At 43.4% G+C, this 27,474-nt stretch overlaps 1 protein-coding gene across 3 annotated transcripts in view; it reads right to left on the bottom strand.

Annotated features, from left to right (window-relative positions):
• Positions 1-27,474, bottom strand: part of CWC15 (CWC15 spliceosome associated protein) — an 86,295-nt gene that overhangs the window by 6,580 nt on the left and 52,241 nt on the right. For all 3 annotated transcript variants that reach the window (XM_085621411.1, XM_085621412.1, XM_085621413.1), the window contains exons 5-6: positions 26,787-26,894; positions 18,749-18,867 (exon numbers count right to left, since the gene is read on the bottom strand). In XM_085621411.1, the coding sequence (XP_085477537.1) occupies positions 18,749-18,867; positions 26,787-26,894 (227 nt within the window). The remainder of the gene's footprint in view (positions 1-18,748; positions 18,868-26,786; positions 26,895-27,474) is intronic.

Consider the following 27,474-nt stretch of genomic DNA (forward strand, 5'->3'; position numbering starts at 1 on the left):
GTGTGTGTAGCATCTGTCGGTGGGTGCCACGTCACTGCCTTCCAGTGTGTTTATTTGTGTAGTGTAACGTGCTTGGTGAATCAGTCTTTTCTGTGCATTGTGTGGTGCGTCTATGCCAGGCTGAAGCGACTGGCTACTTGTGCCCTGCTTCAATAGGGCACACTCCAAAAATGCCCCACAAAGCTTACACGAGGGCGGATACTCCCCCATCAATTCAGGCTCCTAAACTACGAAGGCGGTGACAAAGGCTTGCAGTTTTAGAGCTACGGGTTGGTTTACATACACCGCTAACAGTGTTGCGCGAAAGTAATTAAATAACTAAACATGCGCATTAGAGGCGGACTGCACAGAAAATGAAAGCACACTGCTATAGTGCTGCGAAACACTACGTTTTGCCCCGCGTGGCAAATTAAATAAATAAATAAGTGTGTCCGAGGCAGACCGCGCCCGGTAACCTGCTGCAGCACATATGGAGAGGAGAGCGGGCAAGGCGAATGAGAAAGAGAAAGGCAGTCGGAGAATCTGAGAAGAGGGCGAAGGAAAGAAAAACCAGCAGCGGCGACGAGGGCAGCAAATGCTAAATTACAACAAGTGCGGCCGTGAAAGTTAAAGCAACGTGCACTCTTGTGGAGACCGGGTGGAGAGGACGTGCATGGGGACCAGACACACACACAGTTTCCCTTGCGGGAGCGAGCAGCGGCACCATCTGTTTTGAAGATAATTACTAACAGTTGGCGGCGCTGCTCGCTCCCGCAAGGGAAACGCCAAACGTGCACGCGTTGCAATACAAAACTTTTACGCGTTTAGGCAAAAGTGGTGATCAATTTCAATTGCTAAAGGTCCCCTCCTAAGCAGCGCTTGCGTGCTGCGTAGGCGACACCTAAAAATAAAACCAACCACCCCCATTCTTTTTAGAACAGCACACATGAATGGCCATTCAACGGAATTGAATGCTTTATCAGCATCTAAAAATACTGCAGTGGCCTGGACCTCTGGCTTGATGTGCTGAAGAGCGCCAAAGAAGGCGCGCAAGTTGCATGTTAGATTACAGCCCGGGACAAACCCGGCCTGCTCTGTACTAGCTAGACTCGGGACCAATGGGGCAAGCTAGTTAGCTAAGATTTTGGCGTAGATTGTAGTATCTACGTTTAGCAATGATAGAGGGCAATAAGAGGAGCACTCCTCAGGGGGCTTACCAGGCTTGGGTATCAGGACTATCATGGCTTCCCTTAGAGTAGGGGGGAGCTTCCCTGTTTCATAGAGCTCTTCAAAGAGCGTCACCAAATGTGGAGTAAGAGATCTTTGAATTCTTTGTAAATAAATCACAGTTAAGCCACCTTGTCCCGGAGCACTGCCAGAGTGCATATGGCGCAGAGCCTCGTGTATCTCCCAGGCCTCAAGCAGTCTTAACAGGTACTCTCCCTCATTTGTGAGCCAAGGCAATTTGATGTGCTCTAAATAATCTCATATCCCACTGTTATCCGATTAGGGAAGGGAGCGGTAGAGGGTTTCATAGTACTGTGTAAACTGGTATGTGTTCAGGATCTGTTAAAAGCTTACCTTCCTCAGACCGTATCGCCGTGATCGTCGAGATCTCACTCCGACGTCTCAACAGAGCCGCGAGGGTGGCCCCTGGTCGCTCTCCCTTATCGTAGCTTCTAGCAACAGCATATTTCCACTTATGCTGAACTTCGCTATCAGCAGCTTCCTGATATTCCACAAGTGTTTTTGCGAATGTATGTCGATACTTCGCATACCATTACTACGCATGCTTTTAGTGCAATGTTTTTTACTTAGCATAAACATTACTTTGCATGTTTTAACTGTGCATGCATTTATAATGCAAATGGTTATAAATGTACTATGGTTTATGCTAATTAAAAACATCGCACTAAAATCATGCTTACACTACACTACACCACTTCACTACCCTAATACGCTACCCCCTACACGACATTCCCCCTTCCTGGACCCTACACTCTAACACTACACTTCATGCCCCCCCCCCCGACACTACCCTAAACCCTAAAACACTACCCTACACTACACACACACACACACCACTACCCTAAACCCTAAAACACTACCCCAGCACGACCCTGCCCCTACCCCCAGTCCTGTCCCTACTCCCAAACACTACCCTGCACAACCCCCCCCGACACTACCCTAAACCAAAATACACTACTCTACACTACAAAAACACAACTTCACTACCCTAAAACCAAAAAGACTACCTCCTGCATGACCCTCCCTCCTCCCCTTAACCCTCAAATACTACAGAGCCCCTCTTACCTCTCCCTCCTCGGTTCCTCTCTTCTCCTTCAGCCGTGGTTCCTCTTCTCCGGGCTTCCAGCGTCAGTTGTGCACGTCGTGTGGAAACGGAAGCGCATCAGTTTCCACACAACGATGTGGATAGCCTTTGCTTCGCAAGCGTTACAACGCATGCGATGTATAAACTTGCGTAGTAAAGGCTACGAATTGTAACATCGCATGCGTTGTAACGCTTGCGAAGTAATGGTACGCGGACTAACATCCGCATACTAATGGATGTTTACCCGTTTTTTGCAGTTCATCATCGCCCTCCACTGCCCCATCACGACACAGTGCCATTTCCAATTCAATCAGAACATCCCCTTTTTGGTTCAGTTGCTGTGTCTATGGGGATTTTTCATGTTTTTAACCCCTTCAGTGCCCGCCCCTTTCCCCGCCCTGTGCCGGCCGTTGTATTAGCGGGCGGGGTTTATGACGAGCTGGTCTCGTCATGGGCACAGCGCAACCGCGGCCCATGACGAGACCAGCTCGTCATGGGCATTGAAGAGGTTAACACGACGACAGCCAGAACCGCAGAATGGATTACACCACATTTGGCAGAAAGCTAGATGTTGGTCCAGAAAGCGCGCTTTTCGCGATTTGGTGCAAATCCATTCAGTAGCTTAAGAGAACTTAAAGTCTAAATAACAGATATCTGAAGAAGACAGTCCTTGCAGTAGGTTTCCTACTGAAATTTGATTGGCTGCCAACACTTCAACCAGGAAGTGCTGGCAGCCATCTTAGGAATCTGCTTGAAGCAGAGTCCCACAAAAAGTAAAAAAATAAAGAAAAGCGGGCAGAGGAGGAATAGCCTGACCCTCTCCCCGCAGTTCATGGGTCAACACATGGATCAGCGGCAAAATAAAAAATAAAAATCCCCGGGGATTTTTTTTTTTTTACATGTGGCAGGGGGGGGATCACCACCTCCTCGGGCCAAATTTCTTTTTTAGGCCTGTCCTTAACCAAGGAAGGAACGGGGGGCTGCGCAGCCGTCTCCTGGAACCATACAAGACCCTGGGTACTGCCACCACCCCCTCATGAGTCTTGTAATACGTGAGGCCATAAGCATTGCGGGGGTGTAAGTTATAGTTAGCTCAGGTAACTATAACTGCTGAATTTCACTGATTCTCCCCCCCCCCCCCCCCCTCTCTCTCAAACGCGATTAAATGAAGTGGAACACATTTCTCCCAATTTCCAATTCTACTTTAAAGTCTAGTGCCTATGGTGTCAAATGAGAACCAAAAAACAGTAGATTGATCACACTATGAATGTATCCACTTGTGTAAATTGGGAAACTTTGGGTGAGGAATTTCTAACTGTGATCAGTTTCCTTCTTTGCCAAAATTGGAAGCATTAATTATTTGCCCTATCGTTGCCTGGGCATTTATGTTTTACAACTACAGGGACCTTTGAAGGTAAAATCATGCCAGCGTGAAATGATATGATTTATAACAGCTGAAACAAGCCAGTTTAAGAAGATTTTGCAGAATGAATTTGCAGCATACAGCAGGCATCAGTTTTCACCTCAGTTTTGCTGAACTTCAATTTTTAGTCTAATGAGGTATAGAAAATTGGTTATTTTAGACTTACATTGAGAGATTACCTGGTGTGCATTAGCATGTTATCAATTAGCTTTAAAGGAGCAATTAGTTATAATCCACATTGTAAGATTTTGTAAATGTGTACATTACATTTCGGAGTCACTGGACTGTGTCCAAGCCCAACATAGAGCTATAGCTGTTTCCCTACAGGGCTTGCCCTGAAATTGAAGCCTTTGCTGTAGGTCTACTGCAGTTATCTAGAGAGACATGTCTGACTCATGTAACCTTTTGCTCTCTGTACTAATAAACCTGGCACCTTTCCAGGATCAAATACAAAATCGAATGCTTTGCAGACTAAGATCTGGGATGAAGATAAACAGGAAAAGACATAATAAAATATTTGAGTATTACGGGGGTGGGGGGCGGTGGGGGGGGGGGGGGGGGGGGGAGACAAAACCACTTCAAATAATAACCACAATCCTTGTCTGGGTGAACTACAAATGTCAATAAATAAACCTGTGCTTAACTCTGGTAGCTTGGTACAAAACTCGGATAGCTTGGTACAAAAGCAGTCAGGCTTACCTAAGGCGCAATGTGTGAAGGATTTATGCAGTACTCACACAGTAAAGAAATATTAAAACACAAAAGAAGAACAAAAGGTTGGGTTTGGTGGCTGCTGGATTAGATAGACAAAAGAAAGTCAGGCCCAGGTGTAAGCTGCATCTGCCAGTGACAGGGTAGACATTCCATGAATTCAGGAAATTACTGTTTACAGCCCAAGGTTAGCCTTTGAAGCTCAGACAGGCGCTGGTTACAGCTCCCAGGACATCTTGATCAGGGGTGGAACAACCCTTCCCACAATCAAGGCCCTTTCGCCATTGCCTGGGAGCAATACACGATTCACTCTAGGGGTGCTATCAGGGATGAGGTGACACCGGATATTGGCAGAAAGTCACATTTGTCTTAGGCAGGAAAATGACAACTTTCTAAAAGTGTCATTTCCAAAATAATAATATAAAATTCGATTTTACCATTAAATTGAAGAAGGAGTAAAGTATGCAGTCCTATGGCCAACAAAAACAGATTCAGCTTCAGAAGGCAAAAAATAATCTGGGGTGACCCTGTAGAAAGGGAACTTTTCGAACAGTGCTCTTCTGAAGAAAAAGGAACTCTGAAATCACTTTCAACACAAGGTCAAACCCTCTACCTCATCCAGAAAAATAAAAATTGTATTTAGCGTTTTTGCTGAGGAAATCTTTAGCTTGGTTCTTCAACTCTATCACATGTAACAAAAGTGAAGGAAGCCCTTTTTAAGGTCATCAGGAGTACAACAATAAATCGACTTAACTGGTGATCAAAAAGTGATATCTAGATTTGAATCTCTTGAAAGTGCATTGAAAGGTAAAGTCAAAATACGGAGGCATAAGAAGGGCCTTTGGTGATGGGTTCATAGAAAAGCAGGTATGATCACCAAATGTCTTTTCACAGTTCCCATATTCATTTCATCCTCAGCCAAGGAAAAGGCAAACTAAAGAATCATGGGAACATTAGCCACAAAAAAACATAACATGAAAACTCTCTTTCATCTCTCAAAATAGGCCATGTTTGTGGAAGCCATCCTCATCGCAAAAGGCTCTTCTCTTACATCACACAATGATACGATAACAGTAGCACAAAGGCAATAAGGAAAGTTCTATTGGGTTATTCTCTCTGCAGCAAGGCAGAAGGTTCTTAACTCTGAATGAACAAATCTCCCACCCCTGCTTCAACAGATGATCCATCCCAAGTGGAAGCTTGCAAAGGGCATATAGGCAGAGGTCTAGCAGGTCGGTGAATAAGGTAATTCGCTCGTACAGTAGAAGACTCATCAGAATGACATGTCTCAGTGTCCTGGGTTAAATTGAGAACAGTATAATGAATGAGGAAACAACTACACAGTGAGCACACATCTTCAGAGTCTCTGAGAACATTCCAGGAATGGTACAGTGCACAGAATTCTGTTCACACTCATGGCAAAGAGGTCATCTAATTTGAATACCCCAAATGGTAGAGATCCGCACTAGATGGCTCTTGATAGAGTTCCCACTTGTAAATAGACAGCTTTCTGACGGCATCTGATCTGACAATTTCCACCCCTGTTCTGTGTTTTTCAGATACACAGATCTTTCTGTCCAGGAGAGGGCACAAGAGCTGTACTATTTGTTACAGAGATCTCTGGAGACTGTGCAATGTCTTGCTTACATGTACAGCTCTGCTATGTTGTCAGTCACATTTTGCAAATGGTGGTTTTGTGGCAGAGAAAGAAAAGCTATCTATGACAAGCATGCTGATCTTTACTCCATAATGTTTGTAGGAAGAATGAGTCACTAATAAAACAATCGCCCAGGTGAGTTTCCCAACAAACGAGGGAAGCACCAGCTACATAGCCATCTGTGGCACCCTTCCCAGAAATGCTTCTCATTATTCAGTTCTGTGGATCACACTACAAAGGGCGTACCCTCCACTCGTCCGAGGCAGGCCTGCTGTCCTGTCCGCGGTTCAATAAAAACTCAAAAAGCAGGTGAGTTTTCTCGGTCCTGATCCCCCATCTATGCAACAAACTACCAAAAAGCCTACGTAAGGAGACCGTCCTTCTCACATTTAGGAAAAAACTTAAGACCCTATTATTCACAGAGGCTTGGGAACAACAGAAGCTCTGACCAGGGGTACTGACAGCCGATGGGGGAGGGGGTTTCAGCTACTCTCTCCTAGCGCTAAGAGACCTGTCGGTGATTATGCGCTTTATAAATCCCAATTAACATAACATCTTGGTTTAGATGTCAGACTACTACAGGGGCAAATAAGCAGTCAGGAAACTGAAACAGAGCCAACTTAACTGTTGTCATCCAAAGCTATGCCCGTTGCACTAGAAAGATGCAGGATCCCACCAATCCATTGGAGGGGGTCATACAAAGTTGTATAGTCAGTTTGAAATTACTGTTTTGGGATAAGACAAGTCTGTGACACAAACATTCACTATGCTTTGCAAAAATATGAGGTTACACCCCTCTTGTTTGAGTCAGGCATGTGTGAAATGTACACAAGCAATTGTAGCAAATGCCTGCTGCCTCATGATCATCGTGAGGACATTTACCTCATTACCAGTTAGTAGCAATAAAATAAAGCCACTAAACCAACACTGCAATTAAAAAACGTATAAGTAATATTTTCCTTCATTACAAAATCTACAGTTTTGCATTTAAGCCCACTCTTCCGATATATCCAATAGACCGGGGCAAGAATGGAACTAAAGCACCATTAAATGTAGCATTAAATCCATCATAACGCTTTTTCCAGCAAGTTTAGAGAATTACCGGTTTACGCAGATATACAAAATATCTAGAACAGGAATAATGACCACCTATAACGGGAATAATGACTATCAATGGGTAAGTAAACTGGTGACTAGTAAGACACAATCAATGCAGGAGGAGAAAAGAGGAGAATTATCCAATGGCACAGTTTCTGCACTACAGCTATGTTAAAGTAGGATTTACTGATATATGTGTCAAAACAGCAATATTTGTGAACAATTTGAGAGGGATTGTTCACAATAGAAACATTTGAAACATGCCCTGGTCCCCATTGCCAGAATGAACTCTATTATAGTCAAACATGCCTATCAGGGAACATCTAATATTCGTTTGTTAGCTTTGAAGCACAGCTCCCCACCATTAAACAAACTGATTTGAGATAATCTTGCCATCGTTCATTACCCTGCTGCTGCGTTTATGGCAGGCCATGGGGAGATGACGGACTCGTTGTTCTACCTCCTCCCAATGGTATCTCCTGTACCTTGAGAGAAATCCCACAGAGTTGGCTATGTGACACTTTGCTGCTGCTCCTACTGAAACAGGCTTTACAGCTGCATTAAACTTGCAATTTTCTTTATCTGGAAATGAACCATCTCCTGTTCCCCGGATGGGTGATCTCTTCCAGTTGTATATTACCATTGGCGTAAAGTGGATTGTCAGGTACTATCTTATATTTCTTTTTGATTCCAGGCACGTTGGCCTCGACCTGCTCCTTAATATTGTACTCTGCAATTGTCATGCTCGTCCTGGGCGAGAATAGTAGGGACCACTCTGTCTTAGATAAAGTGTATAACAGGAAGTCGCCATCTTCCACTATTAAGAGCTGTTTCACCTTGTGGTGGTCTGCTGCTCTTTGAAGGACAGTGACATTTGAAGGTAAAGGATTCACTGGGGAAGGCTACAGGTTTATGCCATCCTGAGATAAACACCTAGTTTGTGAAGAGATTTCTCGAGATTCTTGAAATGCTGAAAGCATAGCTATAATATTAAGTACAACTCCGAACATGATTTACCTATTGTTACACAATAATCACAGCACAGTCAGTATGGCTAGCAGAAAGAGGCAGTGGAATAGTGGTAGAGAAAACCACTTACTACTGTTCTGAGAACAACTGCTAATAGTTGATTGAAGGGCAAGAAAGAAGCTTGACTATGAACCTTACTTTAGAGATACAAACTCACAGATAGACAGATCAAACATTAGATTAAGTTTTTTTGTTTTTTAAAGAAAGAATGACATGCCTTTGTTCATGAAAAGCATCCCTGAATTTCTACTATCTATACATTATGTGAAATTCGCAAAAGTATACAGGACTCGCCCTGGTAGACCAATCGTGTCTGGGTGTGGATTGAATTGGAGCCCTAATGTCAATTAATTGATGTTTTCTTTAAGCAATTTGTTCCATGTACTAGCACTTATGTGCATGCTACAGTGCTTTATTTATTTATTTTTTAAATATGTGCCGGGCGCTCGTCAAGAGGCCACCGCTGTTTGCACCACACATTGCCACCGTACTTACACAACTACTAACCATCACACTGCTACAAGTGTAACAATTCAGACTGTTCGAAGCCGCTAAAGCTTTAAGGATGACTTTGGGGGGCAAGTGTTAATTGTTTTTAATGTATATTGAATTAACCATCAACTGTTTTTCTGCTCATCTTTAAACTGCACAAACAGCGCCAACATGTGGCATCTGTCATAAGTGCAGGTTCAGGCAATTAGGTGCTGAGCATTGGAAACCACCGGCTCAAATTAAGCACTGGCATGCTAGCCAGATCCTCATCAATAGTATAGATGATTTCCCATTTGACAATTCTAGACATACACGGATGACAATAAACATCACATTTCTATATACCAACTTACTGCAGTCTCATTCTTTTAGCATTATTAAGCTCTTCTAACTACAGACAGAGGTTATTCCTCATTCACTAGGGGCAACATCCAAGCTAGGCCCGCACTAGAGAATTCAACTTTTATAACTGCCGTAATGACTAGTTAAAGTCAAAGTGTCTCAGGGCTACAGTCAAAACAGTTGCCCCCACCCACAGGCTTTGAGACTCAAGGTTCCCCCAGTGGAGACAAGACAGAGAGCCCATGAGTGAACCAGGGTCGAGGTAGACCGCAGCAGGTGCCAACGAGGAGCAGCATGCTCTTTGCAGCCAACCCAAGATTTGGACCTCCGCAGCACTCTTTCGTTGTTGCAGTAAGCACTCTTGGGTGCCTATGGCAGACTCAGGGTGCTCCTGACATTCGGATGAGGACATAGCACCTCGAGTACACAGACTCAAAGAATAAACCTTTTTCTGTCATTTTATAATTTAGCAGAGTTATGTAGACAATGTATTTATGATCTGAAGAGGGAGTGTTGAATCATTGATGGGATGTTTTGAATGATTAAATAAACGCTCACAACATCCAGTTTACTCCTGAACACAACTAAAACAGATCAACATTCTTGATCTTTTAATTAAAGCTGAAGAATGAAAGTTGTACGCTACCCTTTACCAGAAGAAGACAAAGTGTAATTGTCTTCTGCAATATGATAGTCACAGCCCTCGTAGCTCATGGATAAACTACTCTCTTTTCAATTCCTATGCTTATGGAGGACCTGAATGATCAAGAAAGATTACCTTAAAGAGTCAGATGTTCTGATTGCTCTCTCCCTGTTGAAGTCAAGAAAAAACTGACCGGTTGATTTGTGTATACAACTACAACCAATGTAAATCAAGAAAAGGAGAAAGAGGTCAGGAAACAGAGGACTCAGCCTCCTGTGTTTACTCTAATAGTCCAAATAGCACAGATGGACTGTTTTTGGTTATCTTTCCAATCTATTAAGGAAAACAAAAAGTTTTTTAAAAATAACCCTCACCCACCAAGATTCTCCTTGGTAGCATACTTCATCATCGGGTTCTTCCCGTCCCGCTGCGGAACGGGCATGCTGCGATCAATGGAGACGTAGGAGCACTTTTAGTCAAATACTATAAAGAGTTTGATGGTATAAGAGTGGGAGTGTCTTGTCTAGAGTTAAAAATACCTGGCTAAGTAGGAACAAACGTTTTATTCGGACCTCTTGCTGGTATGGTTAAAAGGGCAAGTTAAGAGACAAACCGTAATGTGTGTGTATATCTCAAGGTCAACGTGTGTCAAGCCTTTACCCCAAGGCTTTTTGTCAGGACCACAAAGATGATCCCTGTAACCACTCCTAGTTCTGAGCCAGGGCTCGACAAATCTAAAAAAATCTTACTTGACCTACAGGTCGAGTGAGTAGACTTTTCTACTCGGCCTAACATCAATGCACTCGACCCACAAATTGATCGCATATGAATTTTTTTCAAAACATTTGCAGCGCCAACAACCCAAGAAAACGTTGGTTGCACCAAGGATATTGTGCTGCATAAATACTTGTAAGGTCCCAAAGGCGAGACTATGCTTGTTTAGGGGGGCAGGTTACAGAATATTTGTTGGCCAGTGGGCAATGCAAGTGAGCAAGCTCAAACCACCCAATAATGATTCATGGGGGTCTCTGCAAGAAAAACAGTAAAATAATGGGGCCAAATTGTGCATTTGCAGCCCTTTATGTCAGCGAAACGATCAACAGGAATATGCTACTTACCAGTATGCATCTGTTCTTGGCATGTAGAGCTGCAGATCTACACACTTTTGCATAGATCGCCATCTGGTGTTGGGCCCGGATGTTTGCAGATTGTTTTTCCTCTTGGAAAGTCTTTGGAAGTCACAAGGTCGGTGACTCCTCCTTTGGATCGTATTGCGCATGGGCTTCGGCCCCATCCTCAGATTGTTTTTTGCCAGCAGGGAAAGATGGAGCGTAGTAATAACAGTGAAGAAACCCATGTGTGTGTATCTAAATAAGATAAACTGGAACAGATACAGGTAGCCGGGGAGGCGGGTGGGCGTGTGTAGGTCTGCAGCTCTACATGCCAAGAACAGATGCATACTGGTAAGAAGCATATTCCGTTCGAGGCATACGAGCTGCAGATTACACACTTTTGCACAGATTATATAGCAGTTCCCAACCTTAGCGGCGACCACCCGTATCTGCTGCAGTAGTTTGAAATAATGTTTTGAGTACAGCCTGGCTTAGCTTGTTGCTTAGTTTGCACATCTACACAGTAGTGTTTAGTGAAAGTGTGCAGTGTTGACCATGTAGCTGCTTTGCAGATATCATCTAATGGGATGTTCTCTAAGAATGCCATGGAAGCCCCCATCTTCCGTGTAGAATGGGCTTTAGGAGGAACGGATAGCGTTCGTTTTGCTTTGTGGTAGCAAATTTGAATGCATTTTACAATCCACCTAGCTATCCCTGATTTTGAGATGGGGTTGCCCTTGTGTGGTGGAGAGAAAGAGACAAACAGTTGTTTGGTCTTACGGAAAGGTTGTGTTCTCTCGATGTAGTAGAGTAAGGCTCGTTTAACATCTAGTGTGTGAAGAGCCCTTTCTGCAACGGTCTGTGGTTGCGAGAAAAATACTGGTAGTTCTAGAGATTGGTTTAGGTGAAAAGGGGAAATGACTTTAGGGAGGAATTTTGGGTTGGTGCGGAGAACAACCTTGTTATGATGCATTTGGAGAAAGGGTTCTTGAATGGTAAGTGCTTATATCTCACTGACCCTTCTAAGGGAAGTGATGGCTACTAGAAAAGCGGTTTTCCATGTTAGGAATTGTAGATCACATTTGTGCAGAGGTTCGAAAGGAGGCCCCATTAGCCTTGTGAGAACTATATTTAAGTTCCACACAGGTGAGGGTGGTACTCTGGGGGCATTATCCTTTTAAGGCCTTCCATGAAGGCCTTAATGGCAGGTACCCGAAAGAGTGAGAGATGCTGCCCGTTTTGTAGGTAAGCTGCAATAGCTGCGAGGTGTAGTCTAATGGACGTATAGGCTAGATTGCACCTTTGTAGGTGGAGTAAATAGCCTATGATGTGTTGAATGGACACGTCCAGGGGATTGATGTGGTTATGGCAGTAGACAACAAAGCGTTTCCACTTGGCGGCGTAGCACGCTCTAGTGGTAGGTCGTCTAGCTTCTCTGATGACGTTCATACAGTCAGGGGGAAGATTTAAGTACCCCAATTCTAGGATTTCAGGAGCCAGATCGCAAGGTTGAGTTGAGCTGGGTCCGGGTGTCTGATCTCTCCATGGTTCTGGGTTAAGAGGCATGGTGAGAGGCGTAGTGTTTGGTGCGGTACTACAGAGAGTTCCAGCAGTGTGGTGTACCACGGTTGTCTGGCCCATGTTGGAGCTACTAGGATTAGTGTGAGGGAGTGTTGCTGTAGTTTGCGCACCAATAATGGAATGAGTGGGAGAGGCGGAAAAGCGTACGCAAATCTGCCTGACCAGTTCATCCATATCGCATTTCCTTTGGACAATGGGTGTGGGTATCTGGCGGCGAAGCTTGGGCATTTTGTGTTTTCGTGGGTGGCGAATAGGTCTATCTGTGGGTGCCCCCACATTTGAAAGAACGGGTGAAGAACTTGCGGGTGAAGCTCCCACTCGTGGATCTGTTGTGTCTGTCTGCTGAGCAGATCCGCCATAGTGTTTTGGACTCCTGGGACATGCTGAGCTAGGAGAAAGATTTTGTGGGGTATGGCCCATCTCCATATGCTTTGTTCTTGTTGAGAGAGCTGTGGAGAGTGTGTGCCGCCTTGTTTTTGGATATAATACATGGCTGTCATGTTGTCTGCGGATGAGGACTGCCTTGCCTGAAATTTGTGTTTGAAACTATTTTAGGGCTAAGAAGATTGCTAGTAACTCCAGATGGTTGATATGGAGTAACTTCTGTTGAGGTGTTCATGTGCCCTGCATGGTGAGATGTAATAGATGAGCACCCCAGCCGGAGAGCGATGCGTCCGTTGTTAGTACTATCGGAGGAACCGGGTCCAGAAACGGTGGACCTTTGGAAAGGTTTGTGGTGTTCCACCACTGCAGAGAGCGATGGGTGCTACCGTCTACCAACACCAGATCTGTCAGTTGACCCTGGGCTTGGTTCCACTGGTGCGCCAAGCACTCTTGGAAAGGACGCATCTGGAGTCTTGCGTGAGGTACTATGAAAATGCAAGAGGCCATCATGCCTATTAATTGCATGAACACTCGAGCTGGAAGGGAGTGTTGTGCTATGAATTTTGCACGTAGAGCCTGAATGCTTGCAATCCTGGCTGGATTGGGGTAGGCTAGTGCTTTCGAAGTGTTTATGGTGGCACCGAGGTATTGTTTTATGTGGGATGGTTGTAGATGGGACTTTGTGGTTGACCGTGAAGCCCAGCTGGTGAAGTAGATGGATTGTGGTGGAGGTGTGTTGTACACACTGATTGTATGAACTGGCTTTTATCAGCCAGTCGTCTAGGAATGGGAAGACATGAATGTGTTGTCTTCTCAAGTGTGCTGCCACCACTGCTAGGCACTTGGTGAATACCCGTGGTGCTGTTGTGACTCCGAATGGGAGCACTTTGAATTGGTAGTGTTGTCCGTCCACTACAAATCTGAGGTACTTTCTGTGAGCGCGATGCACTGGAATGTGGAAGTACGCATCTTTTAGGTCCAAAGTTGTGAGGAAGTCGTTTTGGGAGAGAAGCGGAAGTACCTGCTGAAGCGTTACCATATGAAAATGGTCTGAATGTATGCATGTGTTTAGGGGCCGGAGATCTAGAATGGGTCGTAGAGTCTCGTCCCTTTTTGGTATGAGAAAATATAGGGAGTAGACCCCCATATTTTGTTGGTTGACAGGAACGTGTTCTATTGCCTGCGTCGATGCCTTCTCCGAAGAAGTCGTCCGGAACCGTCGTCGAGGAGTGTGCCTTAGTTCTTCTGGCTCTTGGGTCCCGAATAGTCTTTTTGGACCGGAAGGACTTACACGCCGGGCAGTCTCGAGCCTCGTGTTCAGGGGAGAGGCAGAGATTGCATACCTCGTGGAGATCGGTGTGGGGGAATTTGGACCCACATCGAGGGCACTTTTTAAATTGAGTCCTTTCCATTAGCCAGGACCGAAGCTTGGAGAGGCCCGAAGGCCGCAGTCGACGACGAACTGAAGGTCCGTGCCGATGAGAAGGCGCGTCGAGTCAGGGAGATCGCGATCGAAACAATACCGCGGTTTGGGGTGAGGATTGCGCGTCGACCGTCGAACTGGAAGCTGTTCGGAACCGGAGCGCGAAGATCACATCCGAACCCGATGGCGGAAAAAAACAATCTGAGGATGGAGCCGAAGCCCATGCGCAATACGATCCAAAGGAGGAGTCACCGACCTCGTGACTTCCAAAGACTTTCCAAAAGGAAAAACAAACTGCAAACATCCGGGCCCAACACCAGATGGCGATCTATGCAAAAGTGTGTAATCTGCAGCTCATATGCCTCGAACACTAATTTCTAAACACACTGCAACAAAACTCACTCTCAGACTGCCCTCAGATACTTGCACAAATATACACTTGCATTTGCTCCTCAGGTGCACTTGTGCCATTTTAACAGTTTGCTCTCATATGGGACAGCTTTCATTTTGGCACTGGACTAGGACAGACCAGTTGTTCCAAATTCCCAAGACAGGATTTTCGCTCCACAAATAAACTTACTATGAAGGTGGACTTACATCACAGCAATGCACCAACAAGACTAACAAAAGAAAAGGAGGCAAGGGTGTAACCAACTTACCCACCACAGACACATGGGATCACCAGCGGGCCAGCTGCAACACTGCTTAAGCCAGGCAGGCACGCACATAGCAGTTAAAACGTCTCCGGTCAGGCACACTCACTGTCACATATTAGAAAATCCTGCTCCCTATAACCAGCACACATCAAAAATAAAAGCTACCAGGTCTCTCTGATCTGATGGACACAACCATCAAATCATTCCAAAAAGTACTCCTGGCATTCAGAAATAGGCACTGACAAAACCAATAGTCTAGTTTTAATGTGACATTGGGGTCTGCCCTGTGGATTCTAGCAGCGCAGCCGAGGCTGTTCCCTGTATGCACCATCTCTTTATGGAAACAACATCTACGATGTCACTAGTGAAGCTCACTCCCCCCTCCCTAATGAAGCCTAACTCTGGGCCTAAACTTACTTTTTGGGGGGGAAACTCCTACAGCATTTCTTTTTCTCCTGGCTCTAAATACAAGAGACTGACGGCGACGCTATTACAAACGAGTCACAATTGTGGGTGCAAATTACGCTCCTGCTCATTACAGTTTGCAGGGGTGTGGTAATTAGCGGTCACACAATCCGCACCTTAGACTAGGTACATGAACGTACTTTGCACACAAATTCACACGTTTTCCGTCGTGCAGATTGGATTTTCGCCCTCCCGTTTTAACTGCTCCACATCAAGGGGGCAAAAAGCCCATGCAAACAAAATGTGCCCCTCAAATACAATCCTCGAAACGGGATTCCTGGTCCATGTTTTGTCAGGGCCTCAGATGTAAACCTCTATTTAGAGGACACATCGTTTCAACCATTCTGCCTTCAGTTCTCGGGACAGTCTCCAATCCGCCTCCATCCTTCTGCAGAGAAACCCTCCCCTCTAGGCGCTTCTTCCACCCACTAAAGAATTCTAGCGCCCCATCACACAACCGCTACACCAACACGACAATAAAAACCTCTTGTCGTGACACGGACATGCCTCAGGCACCACATATTTAGAACTGACATTAGAAGAATAGTTGTCAAGCCCAGGTTTGACATCTACACTTAAAAAAACAAGACCTGTTAAAGAAACCTACCTTGGAGGTCAAAGCAGATTGCAAAGCAATCTGCAAAGTGGGGGCTACCTTGTCACGTTAAAGAAAATCTCACTGTCTGCATTGTACAAAGTCTTGAGGCTTTCCATTTCCATTCTAAGACACTAATTCAATTTCGATCCTCCTATTAGTAGAAAAGTAACCAACAAAACTAATATATATTATATATATATATATATATATATATATATATATATATATATATATATATATATATATATTCACTGAAAAAACCATAGGTTTCACACATGTTATAGTTAGCGGAAATTTTACTGATAAAAAACCAATGAAATTCCCCCGTTATAGTTAGTGCAGGCAACTATAACTCACGCGACCGCAATCCTCTGCTGATGCTAATACTGTATTTAGACACTTATTTGCCCATGTCTTCTTCCATACATTTTTAGCTATACATATATTACAAATATTTTTTTTTCATAAAGACACATATGTCATCAGCAGAAGATTGCGGTCGCGTGAGTTATAGTTGCCTGCACTAACTATAACGGGGGAATTTCATTGGTTTTTTATCAGTAAAATTTCCGCTAACTATAACATGTGTGAAACCCATGTTTTTTTCAGTGAATTTGCAAGGTTTTTTAAATGCTAATTCCTAACTATAACGTGTGTGAAACCTATGGTTTTTTCAGTGAATTTGTATGGTTTTTTAAATGCTAAGTTACTTTACGCCATTCGTGGCGTGCGCGCCCACTTAACGCAGTTCGTTCCGTGCGCGCACGGTGCGCTTCGCGCACCGCGCGCCCACTTTACGCAGTTAGTACCGTGCACGCACGGTGGGCACGCGGTGCACCGCGTGCCCACGTTACGCTAGATGGGCCATGTACGCACGATGCGCTTCGCGCACCGTGCGCACATGGAGGACATATGATGCACTTCGTTTTGAAAGGTAATATTTTAATTTTTCGTATATTTTATAAGCCATGCACAAATGGTGCCCTTCGGGAACCATTTGCACACGGGGTGGAGAGAGTGTGGATAATTTTGTTATTATTTTTTGGTTAAATATTTTAGTTTATCTCAGCTGTAAAAAGCCATGCACAATTGGTGCCCTTCGGGCACCAATTGCACACGGGGTGGAGAAAGTGTGGATAATTTTTTTTTTTTTATAATTGTTTACCGTACGCGTACGGTAAGCGTAATCGGCGAAATTAACGAAAAAATAAAAATTCCGTTTTTGGCCTTGGGGGTCTTTTGGAACTCCTTCATCATGGCTATGTGTGTGGGATTTGTCTAGACAGCCCCTTTACATGTTTTTGGACTGTATATATTAAAAATCACTCTCAGTGCGAGAGAGAAAATGGCGGCCGCCGCTTCCTGGTTTCGGCCGATTCGAATGTTTACTAAGATCTAAGAGCCAATCAGAATTGCGCTCGCGCACGCCACCGTACGCGTACGGTAAGCGTACCGTAAGCGCACCGTAAGCTGGCTCAGATATATATATTGATTTAAAGGCTATTTTCTCAGAATCTACTGAACAGATTTACACCAAACCTACAAAAGGCACTTCCTTGACCTGAGGACTACCTCTCTGCCAAATTTCTAGTAATTCTGTTCAGCCGTTCGGGCTGTAGCCCTGTCTAAAGGTCCTATGGAAAAATGCATGGGAAAAACGCGTTTTGGGACCCCCCTTTTATCTCAGCCCCCGCTTGACGAATCCCCCCCGAGACTTTCAGGGAAGGAGCGGAGCGTAGCGCCCCACCTATTTTGAAAAATTCGCGAGGATTCGTCGACCGGCGCCAAAGTTATTCAAAATAGAATGTTGCGGATTTCCTATGGAAACGTGGTCCTAACTATAACTACCTACTGGCGACCGCCAGTAGGTAATATATAAATATAAATATATATATATATATATATATATATATATATATATATATATAACTGCGACTCCTCTCCTGTGTAGACTGCAAGCCAAATCGCCCTGCACTCCAGTGAAGAAAGCGCGTGGTGGCGTGCTGCGTCACTGCTGCACAGGGCTGGCCAAAATGATGTTCAGGGCAGTCATTGGTAGCGCTTTCACGCGCTACAAGATTGACGGCCTTGGACCCACATAAACGATAGGCCGCGCCCCACACCACTATGTTAGGTGGTGCGTGCACTTGATTGCCTCTGATTTTCCTGTATTTTCCCGTCGTACCATGCTGCCCCCCAGAGCCTTCATCGCGCACCGCACCACCACCGGTATGCTAGGTGGTGCATGCACTTGATTGCCTGTGCTTTTCCCGTCCTACTGCCCCCTAGAGCCTTTACCTGGTACTGCAGTGGCAGATCGCACTCGCCAAGCCGGTCAAGTAGGCCTGAAACTGGCTCACCCTTCAAGAAATTCACTCGCATTTGCGAGCGGTCGAGTACATTTTGAGAGCCCTGTGAGCGACTCATGGCCTGCCCGTGGCTCCGACGAACATGGAGCTGCAGGCAGGTCATTGGCAAGAAGCAAGGGAGTAGCTTTGATGAAGGTCTGACTACAAACGTTGAGCTTATGAGGCCACATTTTTGGCTGTAAAATATCTAAAGAAAATAATATTACTGATTGGGTATTGTATTACATATTAATTTTGACTTGATTTCTATCAAGAAGACCAAGTTTTTAAGTCGCTCAGAACTAGGCACATTGGTTGCCCCATATTACACAATCTGCGGGAATACATAACATTAACATAAATCAATCACAAAAAAATGTGCATGACTAAAACCGGGGTAGTGATAAAGGTGCGGAGATGAAACCAGCATTTAACTTATTAGCAACACTATGAAAATAATAGCGGTGTACAATACCTCCTCTTCACTTTGAAATTTGCTTGAGCCTGGACTGGGCCTGCTAAATTTAGTAAGGGATTACCACTGAGAATGTTTTCCATTCGTATGCGCTCCTCTTCAGCTTTTTGTTCTAGTTCCTGAGAACGAAAAAAGCATATGCTTAATGTCACTGTTTCTGTGAATACAGTAGAGAGATATTTTGCACCCCAATCACAACCGTAAAGAGACGGGGTAATTAGGAACAAAAGTGTTCTCAGCAGGGCAAATCTGAATATGAATTATTTAAAACACCAAAAATTGCAACTAAGCACACATACTAAGCAAAACCAATTATAAGCATAAAGGTTTGAGAAAGTCAATTTTACAAATAGGGATACAAAAGGAAAAACTAAGTCTTGATCAGCACAATACTTTTAACAGAAGCCTATTAAATTGGTGGTGTTATACTATGCATCATAAAAGTCACAATACATTACTGCATATATTAAAATATATGCTGATAATTTCTTGCCACTGTTCCCAATGATTGTAAGCTCTGGAGTCAATAGAGAACTGTCAATAGAAAACTGTCATTAGCTGTTCACAAAACTAGTACCGCATAAAGACAAACTTTCAAATACCTTGGCCCAGAAACACAGGTTTGACTTTAAACACTAGATTCTTTTTAAGCTGGAACCACTACAAATAGGGATCTTATGTTGTATTGTAGTCCCTTTTGCTAACATAGTGGAAATGGAGAGAGCTGAGAAGACGCATTGGTGGAATAAACAAACATTGTTTCCAGGCCAAACAGACAGTTTTGTTTTTCCCCTTTTCTAGCTGCACATTTTGGCACAAGCTGAAGTTGTGCCGTTTTTTTTCCTTCCTTTTTTTAACAGTACAAAGACCTTTGTCATCACTCATTCAAACATTAAATTATTTATACTGAGGGCTATTTGACTTATTGTAGGAAGCTGGCTCTTTATTTGGTATATAAAAAATCTGATATATCCTGTAAAGAGTCCAGGGGTTCCCTTATCAGTAGACAGGAGTTGCTATGCAGTCCCAAAGTGCTCTACTAGGGAGTATTGTGGCCGAGCAGCCTTAGGCTAAAACAGTTAGGAGTGCAAGACAATTGTAAATACATACAATGATTAATAAAGGACGTCACAACTCAAGAACGAGAGCCACATCAATTTATAAAAATAGCAAGAATCTTTATATAGGTTTGGGCATTAGAAGAAAATCGTTCAGGTAAGTACGTCTTAAATATAAATTCTTTTCAGTTCAAAAAGTGGACACAGTGCAATTTTAAGTTCTGCAATGTATTGCTATGCGAGGAAAAACAAGTTTTGCAAACTGGTACAGTACAATCGACTTACAGGACCAATCTCCAGGAGTAAAAATGAGTGGTGGGCAAGGCCCAAGGCAGCACCTGCAGCACACCACCAGCTCAACAGAGGCGGCTTGGTGCAGGATGCAAAACAGCATCAGAAGCCTAATAGCTTATAATGGAGATCATCACTGCAGAAAGAGGTTTGGACTGGGAGACCAGTTGAGGAGAACTAACAGAGGGAGTTCAAGACTTGGGCTGCTCAGGGATGTAGGTAGGAGCACCAATGGTACTCTTCTCCACGGTCTGGGGCCGCTGATGCAGAGGTGTATTTAGACGTCAGGTTTCCCTGCCGGGAGCAGTCGCTGCCAGCAGTGGGGGGTGGGGGGGGGAAGGCGCCTGCATGCAGAGGCAGCAGGTGACATTGGAGAGGCCACAAGGGGCGAGACCACGCTGGACAAACTCTGGAGCACTGAGGAACCTTTATGGCACCAGTGGGCCACTTTAATGTGGACCTCACCCACATGCTATATGCCTCACAACCAGTAAGGTACTACTTACGCTAATAGTCATGTCACACTCCTGTGTCACATGACTCATCCAGCTTTGCATTCAAAAACACTGCCCGGCGCGAGCACAGCTAACATGCAAGGCGTACTGGGAGCCGAATATGTAAAATTATGGATGATGTCCCTTGATGAAGTAAGAGAAGGGGGGGCTGTTGATTGAATATGCAGTAACTAGCAAACTCTGCAGGAGGAGATTAAAGGTAAATACCCTTTGGTCTCCCCAGTGTATGCCTACAGGGATTGCCCACCACTACTACCTTACGATGCCTTATTAATATTTATGACATGTTGGTGTAAGAGGAGACCTTTTAAATTGATGGGTTTGTGCATGCCGTACACCGTAACTATTTGAATTTATAATAATTGTCTTATCTTGTGTGTGCTTTTAATTATGTGTGTGTGCTTTTAATTACTTGTTTGTGCGTGTGTTTTTAATTGTGTGTGTGCGTAAGTGTGTGTGTGAAAATAGAATCCTGTTGGCGCGATGAAGGGGTGATCACACGTTTGCATGCCTTCGTGCACACAATAGGCACGTTGTGCCGAAGCAGGAGACAAGAGTAAGAAAAGGGGAGTAATGATTCCTACCGCATGGAATATAATTGTATATTTTCTCTTTCCTAGCAGAGACCATAAAGAGGAAAAGGTCCATTATGGTCTGTATGTTTGCGTGCATGCTTCATTATGTTTGTTTGATTGCACAAGTTTAACAGCAGGAAATACCAACCACGAAATGTAGGGGTTTAATATCTCTCTTGGTCTTGAAGAAAGCCTACTGACTCTTAGGGGTATTTATGCAGGCTGAAACAGGTCGACCTATTGATATCTTGGGTCATCTTATCCATGCAACATCTCACTGTTTTTAACCCTGCCTAAGGACCATCATAGTAAAAATAGGATACGGACGACATTTTTAATTCACTCATAATCCCTTGTTCTTGGTATAAGAGCTCTGCTTACAAACTGCGTTGAGCCCACCCACTCACGCTAGGTGTAGTGGGTTAGGATCAGATGATGGAAGCATGCCACAGGTGGTACTTGTGGGTTAGAATCCTACAAAAATATCCAAGAGACGCCTAGATCGCACAAATAAAAAAAATTCTTTGAGTTTTATATAGCGCAAACCAGACCCGAAAGTATCAGAGAACCAGTTGCGTTACAGTGTGGAAATCGGAAATAATTTCCGTTAGCATAAGCTGAAGCCATCTTGTTTGTGGCATCCATTTTGTTAGATATGTAATTCTTCCGTCTTCACTGTTGCTTGCCTTTCTATTCTGCTTGTGTCATCAGCTTTAGTTAACTCCTTCTGTACTGAGCCAAAGCAATGTACGTGCTGAGAAAAGGCCTGTAGCTGCTAGAATGCACCTGGCTAAGGATATAACTGTCAACTATGTTTTGCAACTGTAAGCAGTAAGTGATTACCCATCTGCCCATGTCTGACTAGAACTATTCTTGTGTATGCTTGTACCCTCTATTTGTAACTACATGCTTACTCTGCAACAAACTCTGTATATAAGCACCATAGTCTGTGTATTCCAAGTACTACCTCAGGCAGCACTTGAGTGCTGTGTGGACGCAGTCCCACTCATGAATGAATACTAAACTTGTTATTTGAATTCCAGCTTCAGTGCCAATCTCTATTTTGTTGGTCTACGGACCCGTGGACAGAGAAGGGTGACCCCTGCACCGGTGTACTCATTAAAAAGCACATTTCCACAACAGATGGACACATTCATTTTTTTGTGAGGCACGGGAGATTAAGTGATTTGCCCAGAACCACAGGATGTGTTTAGCGTCCCTGCCGAGGCTCAAACCCGGTTCCAGAGCTTCGAGGTTGACCGGTTTAGGCCACATTCTCTACCCAATTTGCCTGGGTGCAGATCCCTCATTATCTAGGAATATACTAAGGACCACACAACTGATCTCTCAATCTGACGAGATCACAGTAACATAGGTCAACCCTCTCAAGTGAGGTTCCCTCTTCACTGCCCCACTACTTTAGATTAACAATCCAACTCATTCAGTCACTCTTTGCAATTGCCTATATACTGAAATTCAACAAATTGCTTTTCTCCTTCACTTTTATATCAACACCAGGAAACCGTACTGCTAGTTCAGCATATTGCTTTAAAATTTCATCGGAGGAATGTTTATTCAATTGAAGAGGTCCTTCTAGTTTATAAGAAAATTGTCAACATTAACCTCCCAACTGGCAGATAGTTCCTTCGCGGGGTGCATTATGGCACTTCAGCTGCACCAACCAACATTTATATAACAAACACTCCTATATTTACTTCCTTTATATTCCTTATAAAAAGCAGAATTAATTCAACACCACAGAAAAAGGAGTTGGAAAAGCAAATTAACGAGTAAACATTTACAGAGAAAGGTGTGAGTTTCCTTTACAAAGTTTGTGTTTAACACTTGCTCGAAAAAGCTGCGGAAAAAATTAACTGCAAACTTTGAAAGAGCTACAATGAGGTAATGTTTATTATGATCTACATACTCTCAAACTAATTTGATGAAACATATTGAGAAAAGGGCTGGAAGGGAATTGAAAGCTACCCATAGAAAAGGACAGCTAGCCACATTAAGGTAGAACACCTAAATAGTATATGTAACCAAAACAGCCTTCAGAGACGTTCACTGTTAGACTGTTTATAGACCCTAGGGGTTTGTTGTGAGTAAAGCATTAAAAAATAAATAATTAATTTACTTTCATTTATTTTTAAGGCGGTAGCTGATGACTGAAAAGTGAAGGATATGTGCTCTTTTAGATTTAGAGAAAAAACGTGGTTTTGAGCGGTGAGTTTGTGGTAAAGAGAAGTGGTATTTATCGAAATATATGGAGATTAAAAGTGAAATCCTCACTATCATACATGACACCTGAGAATGTATTGATAAGATTACTAAAATAAGTATTGTTTAAAGGTGAATAACTGAAATTTGTGCAGGCACTCAGAATGTGAGCAGTTAGTTGCTCCAAAAACTAGGGGCATCGAACTTCTCTGCAGCAACAATTTATGGACTCTTTGGCAGCCAGCAGCATAGTGTGGTAGCTACTCAACAAGACAAGAGTGGTGCAATCGCTGGTATCATCAGCTCTCTCCTAGAACCCTGGGCAACAGGGCAACAGCAGTATGTCACTGATCTAATCCCAATGGCTTGGTCAACGTAGTAGTCTCAAGCTGTAGGTACAGTATTTATCCATTGGCTCTGGAAGGTCTCTCCGGAATATGCCCTTTCAGTATTCGTAAGCACCCAAGAAAGAAACGTAAAAAGCAAATACAAATGGTACACAGCAAGCAAAAGACCAATCAAGATGTGAAGAACCAAAAGACGTGTCCAATGAGTGCCACCCAAGTTATGAAACATGAACAAGCAAGGCTAAATGGAAACAGTGGAAACATTACACTCTGATTTTGCTTTGGCAGGGATTTTAATTTTTAAAATACAATGTGTTTTGAGAAAGGACGGGGATAAAGGAGCACAAGATTCTAGAGGTTTAAGGTAATGAACATGCAGGTAGTTAAAAAAAATAACAATGAAAAATGTACCTTCAAAGAAAATGGAGGGTTCTAAAATAAATGAAGTAGCATTGTTCACAGACTGCAATGCTCTCTGCTGCGATTGAGCCTTATTCATGGATGGAGCCGGTTATCGTATACTAATTAGGAAAGGGGATCTTCTCTACGTCTCATTCTACGGAAACGCCAGATTTCACCCTGGTGACTGCCCCAGCTATGTTACCAGGGGCTGCTGTGATGCCATCTCTTTGCTTCTTCCTAACATAAAGGTCAACAATTATGCCCAGGAAGCTAACATCCACCTCAGATTTCAGAAAGAAGTTGAACCTGTCCATTACACAGCAGCAAAATGTATTTGATGATGGGCAAATTTTCCATTCGGAACCATTACTTCTTTCATACAATCCTAGCCCTTAACAGGTCTTGCAGAGGCCGCTTTGGCAGTCTGTCAGGAATTTAGAACCAACATGCAGGACAGCTCCCAGCTCAGTTATTGCTTGCTTGAAGCGTTATTCACATTTTTGGCCTGCGCACATTAGAACTAATCAGCAGTGGAAACTTCAGTGAAGCTTGCTTACTGTAGAATCCGCAAGGCGAGTGAAACTGGGTGTTGGCAGCTGATGGGGTGGGCGCAGCCTGAGGCATTCTGATCGTCATGCAAACCTCAGGGGTTGGAGGTTTTTGAACCTGTCCAACTACCAGCCTGGCATCTACCAATGGAAGGAGAACTCTGCTCTGCCTCAACTCCAAGTCAGACGTCCGGCAAGGTAAGAGCACACATGATGGATTTAGAGCAAAGGCAGAGTGGATGAGGCAGTGCTCTGCCGGATGGTGCAGTGCAGCCACACTTTGCCCGCATTTGCATCAGGGTTCGGCACAAAGGCTTAATTTCAAAGTGGTGGTGCTGTGCTGTTGGGTACAGAAAGGCAGTCTGGACAAGAAAGCATTGTGCCGGCTTTGATGCAACTATCTGCTAGTACTAATTAGCACTGAGTGATGGTGCAAATCTTTGTATGTACTGATGATTAGTTAGGGTTGAAATGGTACAAATGTGGCAATGCAGCCAAAATTACTGGGTTTTAGGGTAAATCTGAAAATACATAATGGTGGCAATTCTTGACATGTAGTAGACATATTGCAGACATCCCTGCAGGAGGACATATTGTTGTAGACATTCCTGCAGGAGGTGCCGAACCCTGGACTTTTGCTCGCACTAGCGTAATGATCGTAATTCTAGATCATAGGCATAATACTTCCCATCTTGGTGCAATGTTCACAGTGGCATAATACTGGTAATTGGCATTTTAATAATATTATAACTCCTGCTATCTACAGTTTCAGCCTGTGAGACTATTGTATGCTCTCTGTATGTACCTATGGACTCACTCATGTATTCATTCACCCAACCATTCATGCACTTACTCAACCATTAATCATCCCAGTTGCTCACTTGTTCATCCATGCACTCATCCCTCATTTACCCAACCATCCACAAGCCCAAGCACAGGCTCATCCTCACGTCACCCAGACATCCAACAAAATTGCCAAGGAATGAGGAAGCAATAGCACCACTAGTAAATCAGACCTATTGGCTTTCTCCAGTGGCTGTTCCTCTAGTCAGCAGGGTTGGGGAAAGTGAAAGCAAACTACTTCACTTTCAAAATCACAAAGGTTTTAGTTTTTTGGGCAAGTAAATGCAAAAATAAAAATTGTGATGGAGTGAAAAGGGAAGGTAAGATAGTACCAGCTGACGAATTGTACCTGAATTATAAAACCATAAGCAACAATATTCAGTTCAGCCACAAGGTTTCAGTAGCTCTCAGTCGTAAGGATTAAAGACAAATCACAAAATACATTAACTAAGGTTTGAAAAACATGGGAAACAAATAACTAAATAAGTAGAACCAGCAGTTATGTGCAGAGCCAGGAAACAGTTAATTAAGTTTTTGGGAGGTGGGGTGATGGAAAGACAATAGGAAGATTGTAGAGACACTTCCAGGTTCAGGAATTGCTTTCCATAAACCAACCCTACCCAAAAAAAAACACCACCAACTACCTGTATACACCTTCCCAATATAGATAAATATTGTAAACATCAAAATGCACCAATCACTCCACACATCCGAACCAACTCTTCATACATCCTTCATATACCCATCTTTTCAGGAGAGCTACAGTATTCATGGAACTCTTAGCTTGTTTTTGTAGCAAAACAACCAGGATTTTGTTTTATTGTTTAGAAAAAAAAAAGACTATCCTAATAATTCTGGACTTGAATATTTGCTTGATCACGGCGGAATCGATTAAACAGAAGAAACCGGATTAAACTAAGCTGGAAGCCTATAATGTTACCCAAGCAAAATTTAGACACTTTTTCATTATCATAGTCACTAATAACCCATTTGTTCTACTCACTGGCAAATAGTATATAATTCATAGTGATTCCATACAAAACATTAATCACAAGCTTTTGTTTGCACTTTGACGGAGAAGACAACCAAGTTATCTACTTACTGAAACTGTACACTTATCTAAAGCTTATGTTAGAGCGCAATGTGAAGGAAAAGGCTCACAGGTTTTGTTACTTTCTGAAACCCCTGTGCAAACTAGAGCTTAACTACAAGCCGATACACAATAATAGTAGCGCCTACCTTGCGGGCCTGCTCTTCTGCACGCTCCTTCTTTATTTTGTCAAGTTCGGCCTGAAGAGCTGCATTTTCGTCATCACTGTCATCATCGGAATCATCATCGTCATCTTCCTAAACTCATCAAGTAACAAAAAATACATTTCAAATTGCCTGAAATTACAGACAGTAACAAACACGATCAAGGACACATTATGGGAACAGATGAATACTTCAAAATGAACTGACGAAAAACAATTTACTGATCATTCAGTGCAGAATAATTTGCAACAAAAATGTAAAACACAACAAAATGTCTTGCATCAAATGGAACAATGGGTTGAAACGGTGCTGAGTTAACAAAATGCCTCAGACTAAACCACAATTGGAGGATGAAGAATAAAAAAGAAGCTGTTTAGGATAAATGAGAATGTGGCAGTAGAGAATACCCTCCTTTAAAGGTGCAAACCCCTCCCACCCATCAAAAAAAACTTTTATTACAAAAAAACTATAACTAAGCACAAATTCAAATCTCCTGAATTCGAATAGACATGGTTTCCTTAACTAAATATGCAGAATTAATCAAGATTTCTATTTACTATGAGCATATCAACATAAAAAACAAAAATTCAAATTGCCTACAATGACTGGCCCTTTGCTAACAAAGACATGCGAAAAAACACCAAGGAAAAATGTGGTCCTTTGTCTCTAAGGA

Source organism: Triturus cristatus, chromosome 8 (assembly GCF_964204655.1).
Source record: "Triturus cristatus chromosome 8, aTriCri1.1, whole genome shotgun sequence".
NCBI classification, from domain to species: Eukaryota; Metazoa; Chordata; class Amphibia; order Caudata; family Salamandridae; genus Triturus; species Triturus cristatus.